Raw genomic sequence first — 13,124 nt, 5'->3', positions numbered from 1 at the left:
TGGTATAGTACTGTACTAGCTAGGACAATTTTTAACATTGAGTCTCAAGCCACCAGAAAGCTCACTTATCCAGCATCAGCTGATTTCCCCCCCATCTGCGCTAGATAAACAAGACTACTGTATGAAGAAGTGAAAGTAGTGAGGCCACGATTGCAAACTTGGAAAATGCTAGTAAACCAATTACTGATTCTCTGGTTATATTTCAAATCAAAATATTGCAGCCAGAGGATCAGTATTATGTCTGCATGTTTCATATAACAAGGCATGCTTGGTTTTTAGTTTTATTATTGGTTTAATGTAAGTGTCTAATTATTGCATTTCTAACATTTAGGCAGCAAAAATTCCAACGCGTGCACACTCATTCTTACCGAAGGAGACTCAGCCAAGACTTTGGCTGTATCTGGCCTGGGTGTAGTTGGAAGAGACCGCTTTGGTGTTTTCCCACTGAGGGGCAAACTTCTCAATGTTCGGGAGGCTTCACACAAGCAGGTGAGAGCAGTCTCGATTTTCAAAGGAGGTCAGTGCTTCTGTGCTTATCCAGGGACAGTGGAAGTACTTTACCTGGTTCTAAGATCTGGTAAACACTTTTTTTTTTTTTTTTTTTTTTTTTTGGATTGGCCAAGCACTGACCAATTTTACCACCTCCACTAGAGCTTAACTACACAATTTGCTCATAGTATTCAATATCTGCTGACCCTCATACTACATGGAAGTGGTAAAATTGGTCAGTGATTTGACCAATCATAAATGAAAGTGTATACCAGGCTTAAAAATCAGTTGATGCAGTTCCTGAAGACTGGGTTTAGCACCCAGCTCCGTCTCAAAGCCTGCATTTTGAATTGTGAATCTTATTAAATCAAGGCCTTTCAGATCAAGTGCTTTCCACATTACCTCTGACTTTTATGATATAGAATGTCTGGAAGGCTTTTTTTGTATTTTCAGCCTTAACGTGGACCCAAACTAAGGCTGGTTTCACACCAGGAGGTTGCGTTTTAGGGGACGTTATGGTCGCATAACGTGCCCCTAACGCAACACCTGGTGCTCCCTGCTTTGGACGTCAGAGTGAGCCGCGTTGTGCAGCTCACTCTGGCGTCCGTGATGTGTACTCTTGTGTGCATGCGGCATCACGTGGTCCCGCCGGCCAATCGCTGCACAGAGCGGCCGCTCCAGGAAGTAAACAACGCACGTCACTGAGTCACGTCACTTAATTAGCCATGTGCCTGGCCGCTCTCCGCTCCTGCCCAACGTTACTGAGCATGTGCAAGCAGTCTAACGCGGTTCTGCCGCTTAGAAAGTACTGCATGCAGTACGTTGTCTGGTGGCGCAGCGTTACAATGTAACGCAACGTGGGCACTGTACGGCCCATTGATTTTTCATTGCTGTGAGGTGGGGTGCATTACAGGCTGCTCTAACGTGCGCCTGTAACGTCCCACTGTGAAACCAGCCTAAAAATACAAAATAAAATCTCTTTTCCAAATAATTATAAATAGCAGCCTTTTTTCAGCTGCATGGTGACAAATATAACATTTTACATTTATTGGAGGAACCCCTCCCTTCCTTCAAAATTGCCGGGATTTTTCCCGCAAACTGGTGGACCAGATAGTGTCCGGCAATGGAGGAATTGCTAATAGCTGCCACCTGTATAACCCTAGTTATGAAAAGAGAAGGGTGAAAAGCATGCACTGAAATGCACATAGGTTTGGAGGTGTTTATTTATCTTTGAATGTGTCAGTGGTGCAACTAAATATTTTTAATAAAAAAAAGTTTGGTTTGGGTCCGCTTTAAAGAGCCAAAATGTATCCAAAGTTGTTGTATTCCAAATGTATTTTTGCAGGCTGTCCTTGATAAAGATATAAAAATAAAAAAACACACCAAAACCCCTGTTAAAATATGGTCCAATGCTGCCAGCTGAACTTTTAACATATCAATTTCCTCTGATACTTTAAAAGGTTTCTAAAAGCGGTCACAAGGAAATCCATATTTTCCAATGGGATTTAAATTGTCTTGTCAGCTCTTAGTCTGTGTCTTTGAGCGATTGTTCACTTTAAAAATTAGATAACGGGGGTGGTCACTGCATTCTTACAATATGTATGTGCTAGAGCTCATAATAAACCTTTAGAAAGGATAGCCATAAGCTCATCGAAACAGCACTGCACTTGAGTATGCACAAATATGAACATTTTAGAATTGACTACCACTTTAAAGAGACACTGAAGCGAAAAAAAATATGATATAGTGAATTGGTCGTGTACTATGAATAATTACTAGAAGATTAGCAGCAAAGAAAATATTCTCATACTTTTATTTTCAGGTATATAGTGTTTTTTCTAACATTGCATTATTCTAGAATATGTGCAGATTACACAACACTCGGCATTCAAAATGATTCTTTCAGAGCAGTCTGTGAAGTAATGACCTCTCCTCTAGCAGAGAAAAAAACAGTTCACTTACAGTTGAGATAATAAAAGTCAGATGACAGCCCTCTCCACGACTAACTTAGTCGGAGAGATTAATGGCTTGTTTGCATAGAGATAACTGGAGTTTCTCAACTCTTCCTGTACTGGAAGCAATTAGGGCCCTTTTCCACTTGCAATCGCTAGCGTTCACGCTGAACGCTAGCGATTGCTGAATCGCAATTACCGGCGATTCCCCGACGTTCGCCGCCGCGATTTTGCTATGCACTGCATAGCAAAATCGCGGCAAATATCGCTCCGCCTCGCGTTCCTGACAAAAACGAATCGCGGTAGTGGAAATGACCTACCGCGATTCCTATGTTAAAAAGCAAACCGTAGCGATTGTAAAATCGCTAGCGGTTTGCGGTTTTGCGATTCATAATTTTTTTTCCGCTTCAGTGTCTCTTTAAATGATAAAAGCAGAACATCTTGCCACCTGCCATCATATTCATATATAACCATATTTCAATTGTATTCAATAAGAGACGCACTTTAAATATGTAGATAGTAGCAATCACCTGAGGTGCTCACTAATTGAGCCCCATCAGGATCAGAACCTCTGGTTCAGCAACCACTGATTATAAAGTGCTAAAATAGTGCAAAGGTCTCATTCAATGTGAATACCAGAAGGAAACGAGAGGAAAAAAATCAAAATAAAAGTGAAACCATTAATGTGAGCATATGGTACATGTGCAAGCATGCTGAATTTGGATTGGTAAATCTAGGTACTGTGGACACAGTTCAGTGGACAGGGGTATGCTTAGCTAGGTTCAGAAGTGCAGGCGGTATGGGAGCACCAGCATCATGGCAGTCACGCCACTTGGTGTCTCTAGCTAGAGATAACCCCACTCTGTTAAAATACGGCGTGACTGCTGCAATACCAGTGAAGTCCACCGGGGATCCTGTTCTCCCATACCGCCTGCACTTCTGACCCTGGCTTCACCTTCATTTGTGCCTAAAGTAGTTTTTGTTAGGAATTTTTTGTTTATATAGATAAAACTAAAGAATGGAGGTGAGCAATGGGCTGAAGATGATTTCTAAAGCATATGCGATTGCTAATGTTCCAGCACCATTAGATGTTAAAGCCCATTCTTCTTGGGCAGGAAGTTCATCATAATATTGCATGTTCCTGTAAACGGCATTAGTTTCCATAAAATGTTGAATTATTGAATAATTCAGCCTTAAAGAGACTCCGTAACAAAAATTGCATCCTGTTTTTTATCATCCTACAAGTTCCAAAAGCTATTCTAATGTGTTCTGGCTTACTGCAGCACGTTCTACTATCACCATCTCTGTAATAAATCAACTTATCTCTCTCTTGTCAGACTTGTCAGCCTGTGTCTGGAAGGCTGCCAAGTTCTTCAGTGTTGTGGTTCTGTGATGCATCTTCCCCCTCCAGGCCCCTCTCTGCACACTGCCTGTGTATTATTTAGATTAGGGAAGCTTCTCTCCTCTCTCATCTTTTACAAGCTGGATAAATCCTCCTCTGAGCTGGCTGGGCTTTCACATACTGAGGAATTACATACAGGTAGAGCTGTACTGCACTTTGCAGGAAGAAACAGCCTGACACTTCAGTGGAAGATAGCTGCAGGGGGAAAGAAACACACAAATGATCTCTTGAGATTCAAAAGGGTGTATACAGCCTGCTTGTGTATGAATGTGTTTTCTATGTGTGGACATACTGTACATCAACCTACTTCCTGTTTTGGTGGCCATTTTGTTTGTTTATAAACAAACTTTTAAAAACTGTTTTTAACCACTTTTAATGCGGCAAGGAGCGGCGAAATTGTGACAGAGGGTAATAGGAGATGTCCCCTAACGCACTGGTATGTTTACTTTTGTGCGAATTTTTTTTTTTTTTACAATACAGATTCTCTTTAAGAGTTTATTTCATAGTTTAGAAGTTTTACTTTTGTAAATAATGCTGCAATCTTTAGTAGTGATTACTGATAGCAGGTCAGTGTCTGCATTCTGCAATAGTCTGAGCTATGCTTCTCATAAATATCAGCTTTTATTAGTAGATGATGCTGAGTTCCTGAGAGCAGGGAATGTGAGCTGTTTCAATTTTCAGTATGTGAAAGACTCAGAGCAGGGCTATCAGTGTAACCTCCTGTCTGTAAACAATTACAGCCACTTCCTCTTTGAGCAAGCCTGACAAAGGAGAGTAAATTTTAATTTATTACAGCAATTGAGCAACTAAAAAAGGCTGCAGTAAGCCAGAGCACTTTAGAATAGATATAGAAACTTGTAGGATAGTAGGGCTGAAAATGTTGTTAGTCTCTTTTAAAGGAGTTATACACAATCGCTTAAGCGCACATCCTTTTTCATATAAAAGTCCACATAAACCTCATTCAGGAGTTCTCATGTGCAATTTCTTGATCTCTTATGCCACCATGGACACCCAACAGTAAACAGACTCACCAGATTGGCCAACCATGCACAAATCCAGGAGCCTCAGTACTTCAGGATCCTGGTATCGCTGTGATGCTGTCCTTTTAGACCACCATCATCCTCCCCATAATCCATGCAATGTACCTCAAAGAAATAGCTTCCATAGCATAACTCCGTAAAAAACTTGAAACTTTAATTATGAAATTGCACTCACATGCTCCAGAATGCATTGTACATATAGAGTTTTACGGGCTCTCTCCGTTGCCTGGCAGGGCACAGCTTGTGATCCCTGCCAGGCAACGGAGGAGAGCCCGTAAAACTCTATGTGCAATACATTCTGGAGCATGTGAGTCTGGTCTATAAATCTGTGCACAAAACCTTTTGTTTCCACCCCATTCCTTTAGATTGTAAGCTCGCAAGGGCAGGGCTCTCGCCCTTTTGTGTCATGGAATGTTATTAATTTAATTGCTAGCACACTTAGACATTTATACATTTTAGTCATGTTAAATCAAATTGTAATCAGCAGTGCTGTATCTTGTATCAGTGTTAATATTTGATGTATATCATTGTCTGTATCATGTATCCCTTGTTTGTTTTCTTACTTTGTACAGCACCACGGAATACGTTGGCGCTTTATAAATTAATAATCCTAATAAAAAAACTGCCATACCTATATCTTAGGTGATCTGAATGGGTTGCTGCTGGTTTGCCAAAAAGTGTGCAGCATTGCTGCGTAACGCATGTAGTCTTAATGTCAGAGTGCAGTCTATGCACTTCTGATATTCCTGCATGTCGCACACTATACGCTTGCTGAAATGCACACAGTAACATGTATAGTGTGAACAAGGCCTAACTGTTTTTCAGAGGAGCTCAAAATCTATTCTAACGGTGTTTTATCGTGTTTGACATGCGTGCACACTGCTTATATTAATTACTTCATTCCAGATTATGGAGAATGCCGAGATTAATAATATTATAAAGATCATGGGTCTGCAGTACAAGAAAAACTACGAAGATCAAGAATCCCTGAGGAGTCTTCGTTACGGAAAGATCATGATTATGACAGATCAGGTGAAAAGACTTGGGATTCCTCACCCTAGTCTAACTTGCTTGGCTCACCGGAGTCTATCATTTTATTTACTGCTCTGTATTTGTAGGATCAAGATGGCTCCCACATCAAAGGCTTGTTGATCAACTTCATTCATCACAACTGGCCATCTCTGCTGAGACATTGCTTCCTGGAAGAGTTTATTACCCCTATTATAAAGGTGAGAAGTCTTCCTGCTGCCTGCAGGTTTTATAGGATGTATGAATTGAAAATACAAGAACAATTGTTTGCATTCTCATTTGGTATTCTCTGCACAGGTCTCTAAAAACAAGCAGGAGCTCTCCTTCTACAGTATACCGGAGTTTGAAGAGTGGAAAAACCGCAATGACAGTCACAAGACTTGGAAAATAAAGTACTACAAAGGTTTGTTCTAAAACCCTGTGTGGTAGTGCTCACCAGGCAAGTAAGAACAGACTTTTATGCTCGTTGTGGGCAGGGATTTCACAGTGGTGGGCACTTGTACTGTTTTGTCACTATTTTTATGGTGGTTTGTGCATACCATGTAGCAACTGGTCTGTTTTTGTAAGGTGTGTTTTTTTTTTTCTTTTTTTGCCCTTGGTGTTCTAACTGAAGATAATGGAATGTGCACAATGGGTGGTGTGTAATTATTTTAACGGACAGTCTATGGCTTCTGACTTGTACTATTGGGATTGCTCAGTAATGCATAACGAGCTGACCCTATAGGGAGATTTTTGTATGCAGTGCAAAGTTCCTGTTCACTTCTCCAGGCTATGAATTCACCTGGCCTAAATTTTTAAAGCAGTGCAGTATTTTAAGGTCTAACTGTACTTACAAAATGGTTATCTAAAAATACTCCGCCACTTTCAGTAATCCAACCTTGTAAGCATCAGGCCACACATAATATGAAAAGCTGAAACTTTTGATTACAACCAGTGCTGCTATGACTGCGCAATGGCACTGATTTAAATGGATGAAAGCCTAGATGTTAAAGGGAACCTTAACTGGCGAGGAAAAATAAATTCACTTACCTGGGGGCTTTCCCAAGCCGCCTGCAGCCGTCCGGTGCCCGCGCCGGTCCTTCGGTGCCCTCCGGTCTCCCTCCGCCGCTAAGTTTCGTTTTCGGACGACTGCCAGTCGTCCTCGGGCCCCTTCCGCATTCCTAGTCGTAAACTGCAGTAAAGCGCGTCCGCATGACACGTTTGGCGTCATGCACATGACACGTTTGGCGTCATGCGGACGCGCTTTACTGCAGTTTACGACGAGGAATGCGGAAGAGGCCCGAAGACGACTGGCAGTCGTCCGAAAACAAAACTTAGCGGCGGAGGGAGACCGGAGGGCACCGAAGGACCGGCGCGGGCACCGGACGGCTGCAGGAGGCTTGGGAAAGCCCCCAGGTAAGTGATTTTTTTTTTTTTTTTTTTCTCCCCGCCGGTTAAGGTTCCCTTTAAGGATAACCGGCCTTTAGTGCCTGAAGGTGTAAATGAGGAGGTTGCAGGTGTTGGTAAAGTTATGCTTCATTTTTGATAAATGCACTTAGTGCAATCAATCTTGAGGGTTTTTTTTTTTTTAAGCAGCTAACTTTTTATTGTGGAACAGTGTGAATGGCTTACAGCTTAGCGGGAGAGAGAAATAACAATCGACAGAATTACAGGAGGGTTATCCCTCTGTTGTCCATTAGTTCAAAACTGTGTTCTAACTGGCTTCAGTGTATCTGCCTTTCTGATTGATATTTCTCCTTCTATAGGTCTGGGGACCAGCACGGCTAAAGAGGCAAAGGAATATTTTGCAGACATGGAAAGACACAGAATTCCTTTCAAATATAGTGGCCCAATAGACGATGCTGCGATCACCTTGGTAAGAAGACCACCTTGTCTATGAACATGGCTCTTGAAGACATGTCTTCCCTGATGGCACACATTTATAACATTGGTCGTTTTTGTTTTGTTACACCCCCCCCCCCCCCCCCCCCCCCCCCCCCCCCCAGGCCTTTAGCAAGAAGAAAGTGGATGACCGCAAAGAGTGGTTGTCAAATTTTATGGAAGACCGGAGGCAGAGGAGACTGCATGGCTTACCAGAGGTAAGATCTACTCACCAGGCGTTACATTATTATTTTTTTTTTTTATATTTCTTAACCACTTGAGGACCCAGCCTTTACCCCCCCCCCCCCCCCCTTAAGGACCAGCGCTTATTAGAGATCTGTGCTCGGTGTGCTCCACAGCCCCCAGCACAGATCAAACATTAGGCAGAGCGGCCAGATTGCTCCTGCCTTCGTGTGGCTTGGGGGGGGGGGGGTACGGGCGCAACTCAAAGCCCCCTCCACCGCAGGATTCCCCCTCTCCTCCCTCCCTTCCCTGGAGATCAGAGGCTGCACAAGAACGGATCTGTCCTGTGCAGCCTCTAACAGGCTCCTGCCTGTCATGTGACAGCGATTCCCCGGCCGCTGATTAGCCGGGGGTCGCTGATCTGGTACAACGCTGCTACTGTTAGCAGCATTGTACAGATGTAAACAAAGCGGATTATTTCCGCTTGTGTTTACATTTAGCCTGCGATCGGCGGCCCGCAGGCTATTTACGGAGCCCCCCGCCGTGAATTGACAGGAAGCAGTTGCTCGTGCGAGACAATTTTTGGAGACAAAGCCTTCTTTCATGCTGCCCTACACTTTGGATCTCCCTGCCACGCCCAATCTGGACATCTTTATCCTTGGAAGCATTTAAAGCAAACCTAAAGGCAAACAAACACTACTGGCCTCACGCCATGCCAAACCAATCCTTTGGTCCCCTGCTGCGGCTGAGTTTTCGGCTGTTGATGGCCTCGTTCGTGCTCCTATCCCCGGGAGTATCATGCACAGTAGAGCTTTTCTCTCATGCGCAGTGGCCAGCCACTTGCTCTGTCACCGAAATTGAAACTTAGTCACTGCAGAGGACCAGAAAATCGTTCTGTGATGGAGCAGGCACAGGATGGCTGCAGAGGGCCAGTAGAAGCCCCAGGTAAGTTGATCTTTATTTTTTTTTTTTTCTTCCCCCCCCCCCCCCCCCCGTGACCAGGCCATTGTTAGTGAAATTGGCCACTGCGGCTTTAAGGCCAAGCTGCAGGGCCACACAGCACACAAGTGATTCCCCCTTTTCTCCCCACCAACAGAGCTCTCTGTTGGTGGGGTCTGATCGCTCCCCCCATGTTTTATTTATTTATTTTTTTAATATTTTTGTTCGTGTTAAAAAAAAAAACACCCTGTTAAACTTCTTCCCTCCCCCCCCCCCCCCCCCCCGGCAGCCAATCGCTCTCTTGTCCCCCAGGGGGACAGCTGTGCCACACAACTGTCCCCAGTGCAGCGCTGATCGCAGTGCTGCACCTTGTAAATAAACGGCGATCCCGAGCGGCAATAGCCGCTGGGAGACTGAAGGCGGGGTGGAGCTGCGCCCCCCCCCAAGCAGGAGATGCGCGCGCAGCCTGCACACGATCTCCTGCAAACCAGAGCCCCAGGACTTTACGCCAATTGGCGTTAGGTGGTCCTGGGGCCGCCGCGGCCACGCCCATTGGCGTGACGCGGTCAGAAAGTGGTTAAAGGAATACTTAAATCCAAACTGAAAAGCCACCTGTTTAGTCTGGAATTTATGAACACCTGACTATTTTCTCTGTAGCACATTCCAGCCTTGACTTATCTGAGACGGATTTATGCGTTTTGGGCCCTTTCACACCAGAGGGATTTTTCGGCGTTTTAACGCCACGGCTGAAGTTGGCGTTTTGCTAGGTAAAAAGTCCATAGACTTTCATTTTACCTTTCACATCTAACTCGGCGTTTTGAAGCGTTGCGTTTCAACGCTCCCGGGAGCTTTTTCAGGGCTGTTAACAGCCAAAGTTGGCTGTTGGCGTTTCAATGATAGTCAATGGAAAACGCCAACTTCAGCGTTTTCAAAGCGTTTTACAGCTATCTTGTTCACTTATTTTTATAGAAGGAAAAAAAAGACGTTTTCATATGGGCTGTAAAACTCTTTCAAAAGGCTTTGAAAACGCTATGTATTGGCGTTAAGCAAAAGGCTGACTTTCAGTCTTTTCTACCGCAGCCTCTAGTGTGAAAGAGCCCTTTGAGTCCTATAGGAGAAAAGCGCTTTACAAATGTTGTACTGTTTTTTTCCTAGATGGTTTCTTAGAGGTTTTTTTTAAAGATTTTATAAAAATGAATAAGGTCATAATCTGAGCGTGTGACCAGTCTTACAGCACTGATTTTGTGATTTTTGAAATCTTGAATTGTCCCTTATGTCGTTTTTTATAGGATTTCTTGTATGGACAGGCTACAAAGTCTTTGACCTACAATGACTTTATTAATAAAGAATTGATTCTGTTCTCCAACTCTGACAATGAGCGTTCCATCCCCTCATTGGTTGACGGTAAGTGTTGTGTACTGTTAAAGAGAAACTCCAACCAAGAATTTAACTTTATCCCAATCAGTAGCTGATACCCCCTTTTACATGAGAAATATAATGCTTTTCACAAACAGATCATCAGGGGGCGCTGTGTGATTTTGTACTGAAACCCCTCCCACAAGAAGCTCTGAGTACCACGGTACTTTTGGCAGTTTGTTACAATGTAAAAAGGCTCACAGACAGGAATTAGCTGTTTACAGCTGTCTCTAACAGCCAAAACAGCCAGCAGCAGCTACATAACCTGCCCACAGTAAAAATGTCACCATGTAATAAATGTCGGAATGTAAATCGGGGAGAGGAAAGATTTTACAATGAGCAAACACTGACTAAATCATTTATACATAATTATTGTAAAAATGAAGCACCTTATTTTACATTATTTTCACTGGAGTTCCTCTTTAAGCTAATTTATTGTTATTGAAACTCCTTTGTTTTTTCTGTCTGTAGGATTGAAGCCTGGGCAGAGAAAAGTGCTTTTCACTTGTTTCAAGCGGAATGATAAGCGGGAGGTGAAGGTTGCTCAACTGGCTGGTTCAGTAGCCGAGATGTCTGCATACCATCACGGTGAGGTAAGACTGCACACAAACCACATGAGCTTAGCTTCTGGTTGCTCTGCTTTTGGTTTTAGAGGCAAAATTATGCTTCTGCATAAGCAAGACTTCAGCTGACTTGTGTACATTTACATCTTGTAGTAGATAAGCATTGGAGAGCTATGGAGGCTACCACACGACTTCCTCTAATAAAGCAATTTTATTGCAAAAAAATACAAACTGCTAGTACAGGAAAGCACGCAGTTTATTGAAAAAGCATATCACAAGACAAAGTGCAGCAGTGTACACAGACATCTATCAATTCATATAGAAGAAAAATTGATGTGGGAATATAAAGTCTTGTTTTAATTGGGTGTTGTCACCTTAGATGTACACAGTTTCTGAGCTGTAGGAATAACCCTTTATCTCTGCTTTGCCTAGGCTTCCCTGATGATGACCATTATAAACTTGGCACAGAACTTTGTGGGTAGTAATAACATCAACCTCTTGCAGCCCATTGGTCAATTTGGCACCAGGCTGCATGGTGGCAAAGATGCTGCCAGCCCTCGATATATCTTCACCATGCCTAGGTAAGTAGACATGGTAACATATCCAAATTCAATGCAAACTGTTTTTCCATAGCTACTTTAACCAGTTAACTAAATCTGGATGTACCATAAGTCCAGGTTGAGCCTCAGTAGCAGAAACAAGATGTACCGGTACGATCTGGCAATAAGTGGTTGGTTGCACATGCCCGCTCATTCGTGGTGTGGCTTGGTGAACGGGGAACTGCATTCCTCAAACCAATCCAGAAAAGTGTCTGGGAATGAACATGACTCCAATCAGGAGCCATGTTCATTCATAAAACTGAAAGTAACTATCAAACGCTCCCAAGGATAGTGTATCGTGCCATCTTGTGAGCAAAAATTTAAAATCTATTTACAAAAATAACCCCTAAACTTATTTTAAGTGACTTTTTTTTTTTTTGCGGAATGAAACCCAGCATTTCTACTTTGCTCTAATAGATTTACAGCATACTATATACAACCAGCAATTTTTTTTTTTACAAGAACAGCATTCAAAGGGTTAACACAGGCCTTAGAAGCGTTCCTGCCAGCAGAGCTGGACGCAACGGAAGTTGTAAATGTAATCTTGTGTTTAATTGTATCAAGTGCGGAATGTAAACAAAGCCTTCTCTGACACTGCTGGGTCTCCTAAAGACAGTGAGACCATCAGAAAGCATTTATGCTGTTAGACGATGAATAAAGCAGTTATGAATAAAATGCAGAGTAAAAAAGTGCAATTTGGTAATGTATAATTTCTAAATGAATAATACTTATGCACAAAAGCAAATATGCTAACTGTATGGCATATAAAAAGTAGGAAAACATGCTGTTGAATATGTCAGGGTTTTATACCGCTTTAAAGAACAAAATATACATAAATGGTTATCTCTGAGGCCCAGCTTATTTTACATGTATGTCATGAGTATATTGCTATTTCAGCAAAAAAAAAAGGCTTATAATTAGTGATGGGGAACAGGAGACATTTCCAAATAATTGTCGCTAAACATTGTACTAGAAATTGTATTAAATGTGGTAGCCAGGGCAAATGTTTTTTATCTGTAGTAGCATTGTTTTAAAACGATAGGGGGGAAAATTGAGACATATGTATTCATTTATTTTCTTTCATTATGCTATAAAATGCATAGAAAATAAAGTACCGTATTTACTTTAAAACAATTGGCCTGCAAAAAGCCCAATTTTTGGCCACAAACAAAACTATATCATTTAGGTGTGATTAGCAGTGATAGTTATGGCAAAATGAATGGGAGGAGCACTGATGTGTGAAAATAGCTCTTAGCGATCAGGGAAAAATAGCCAGTGGAGGGAAGTGGCTAAAGAAAAGTAAAGTATATTTCAGACCCCTTCTCTTTACGTTTTGAGATCGGCTTGTTAGTCAAAGGGAATATATTGTATTGAATTCAAAGTCCAAATGGATTGCTTTTAATCAAACTGATAAAGAATAGGATTTCTGCCAAATGGTTACAGAGTTTTGTAAAAAGCACTGCAACTACAACAGCGTCTGAAATTGTGTTTTTAAAGTGACATCTAGATAAAATACAGTTAATGCAGCCTCCAATACCACCCACCCCCAGGGCTAATTAGGTGGGCAGGTGAATCCCCGCCTACCTAGCTTGCCTGTAAACTTAATGCACACAGGAGCGCTCCATTGCCTGCTAGCAATCAGCAGCCAGCAC

The 13,124-nt window shown here is 42.5% G+C and overlaps 1 protein-coding gene across 1 annotated transcript in view; it reads left to right on the top strand.

Moving 5' to 3' along the window:
• The window catches only part of TOP2A (DNA topoisomerase II alpha), a 91,574-nt gene that overhangs the window by 42,014 nt on the left and 36,436 nt on the right, over positions 1–13,124 (top strand). Inside the window, exons 12-20 of the mRNA XM_068263351.1 lie at positions 332–489; positions 5,790–5,915; positions 6,002–6,112; positions 6,210–6,315; positions 7,658–7,767; positions 7,898–7,990; positions 10,184–10,298; positions 10,782–10,903; positions 11,306–11,454. Of these exons, the coding sequence (XP_068119452.1) occupies positions 332–489; positions 5,790–5,915; positions 6,002–6,112; positions 6,210–6,315; positions 7,658–7,767; positions 7,898–7,990; positions 10,184–10,298; positions 10,782–10,903; positions 11,306–11,454 (1,090 nt within the window). The remainder of the gene's footprint in view (positions 1–331; positions 490–5,789; positions 5,916–6,001; positions 6,113–6,209; positions 6,316–7,657; positions 7,768–7,897; positions 7,991–10,183; positions 10,299–10,781; positions 10,904–11,305; positions 11,455–13,124) is intronic.

This window comes from Hyperolius riggenbachi, chromosome 12, assembly GCF_040937935.1.
Source record: "Hyperolius riggenbachi isolate aHypRig1 chromosome 12, aHypRig1.pri, whole genome shotgun sequence".
Classification (NCBI taxonomy): domain Eukaryota; kingdom Metazoa; phylum Chordata; class Amphibia; order Anura; family Hyperoliidae; genus Hyperolius; species Hyperolius riggenbachi.
The sequence above is the reverse complement of the archived record's forward strand: the minus strand, read 5'-3'. Positions and strand labels throughout refer to the sequence as shown.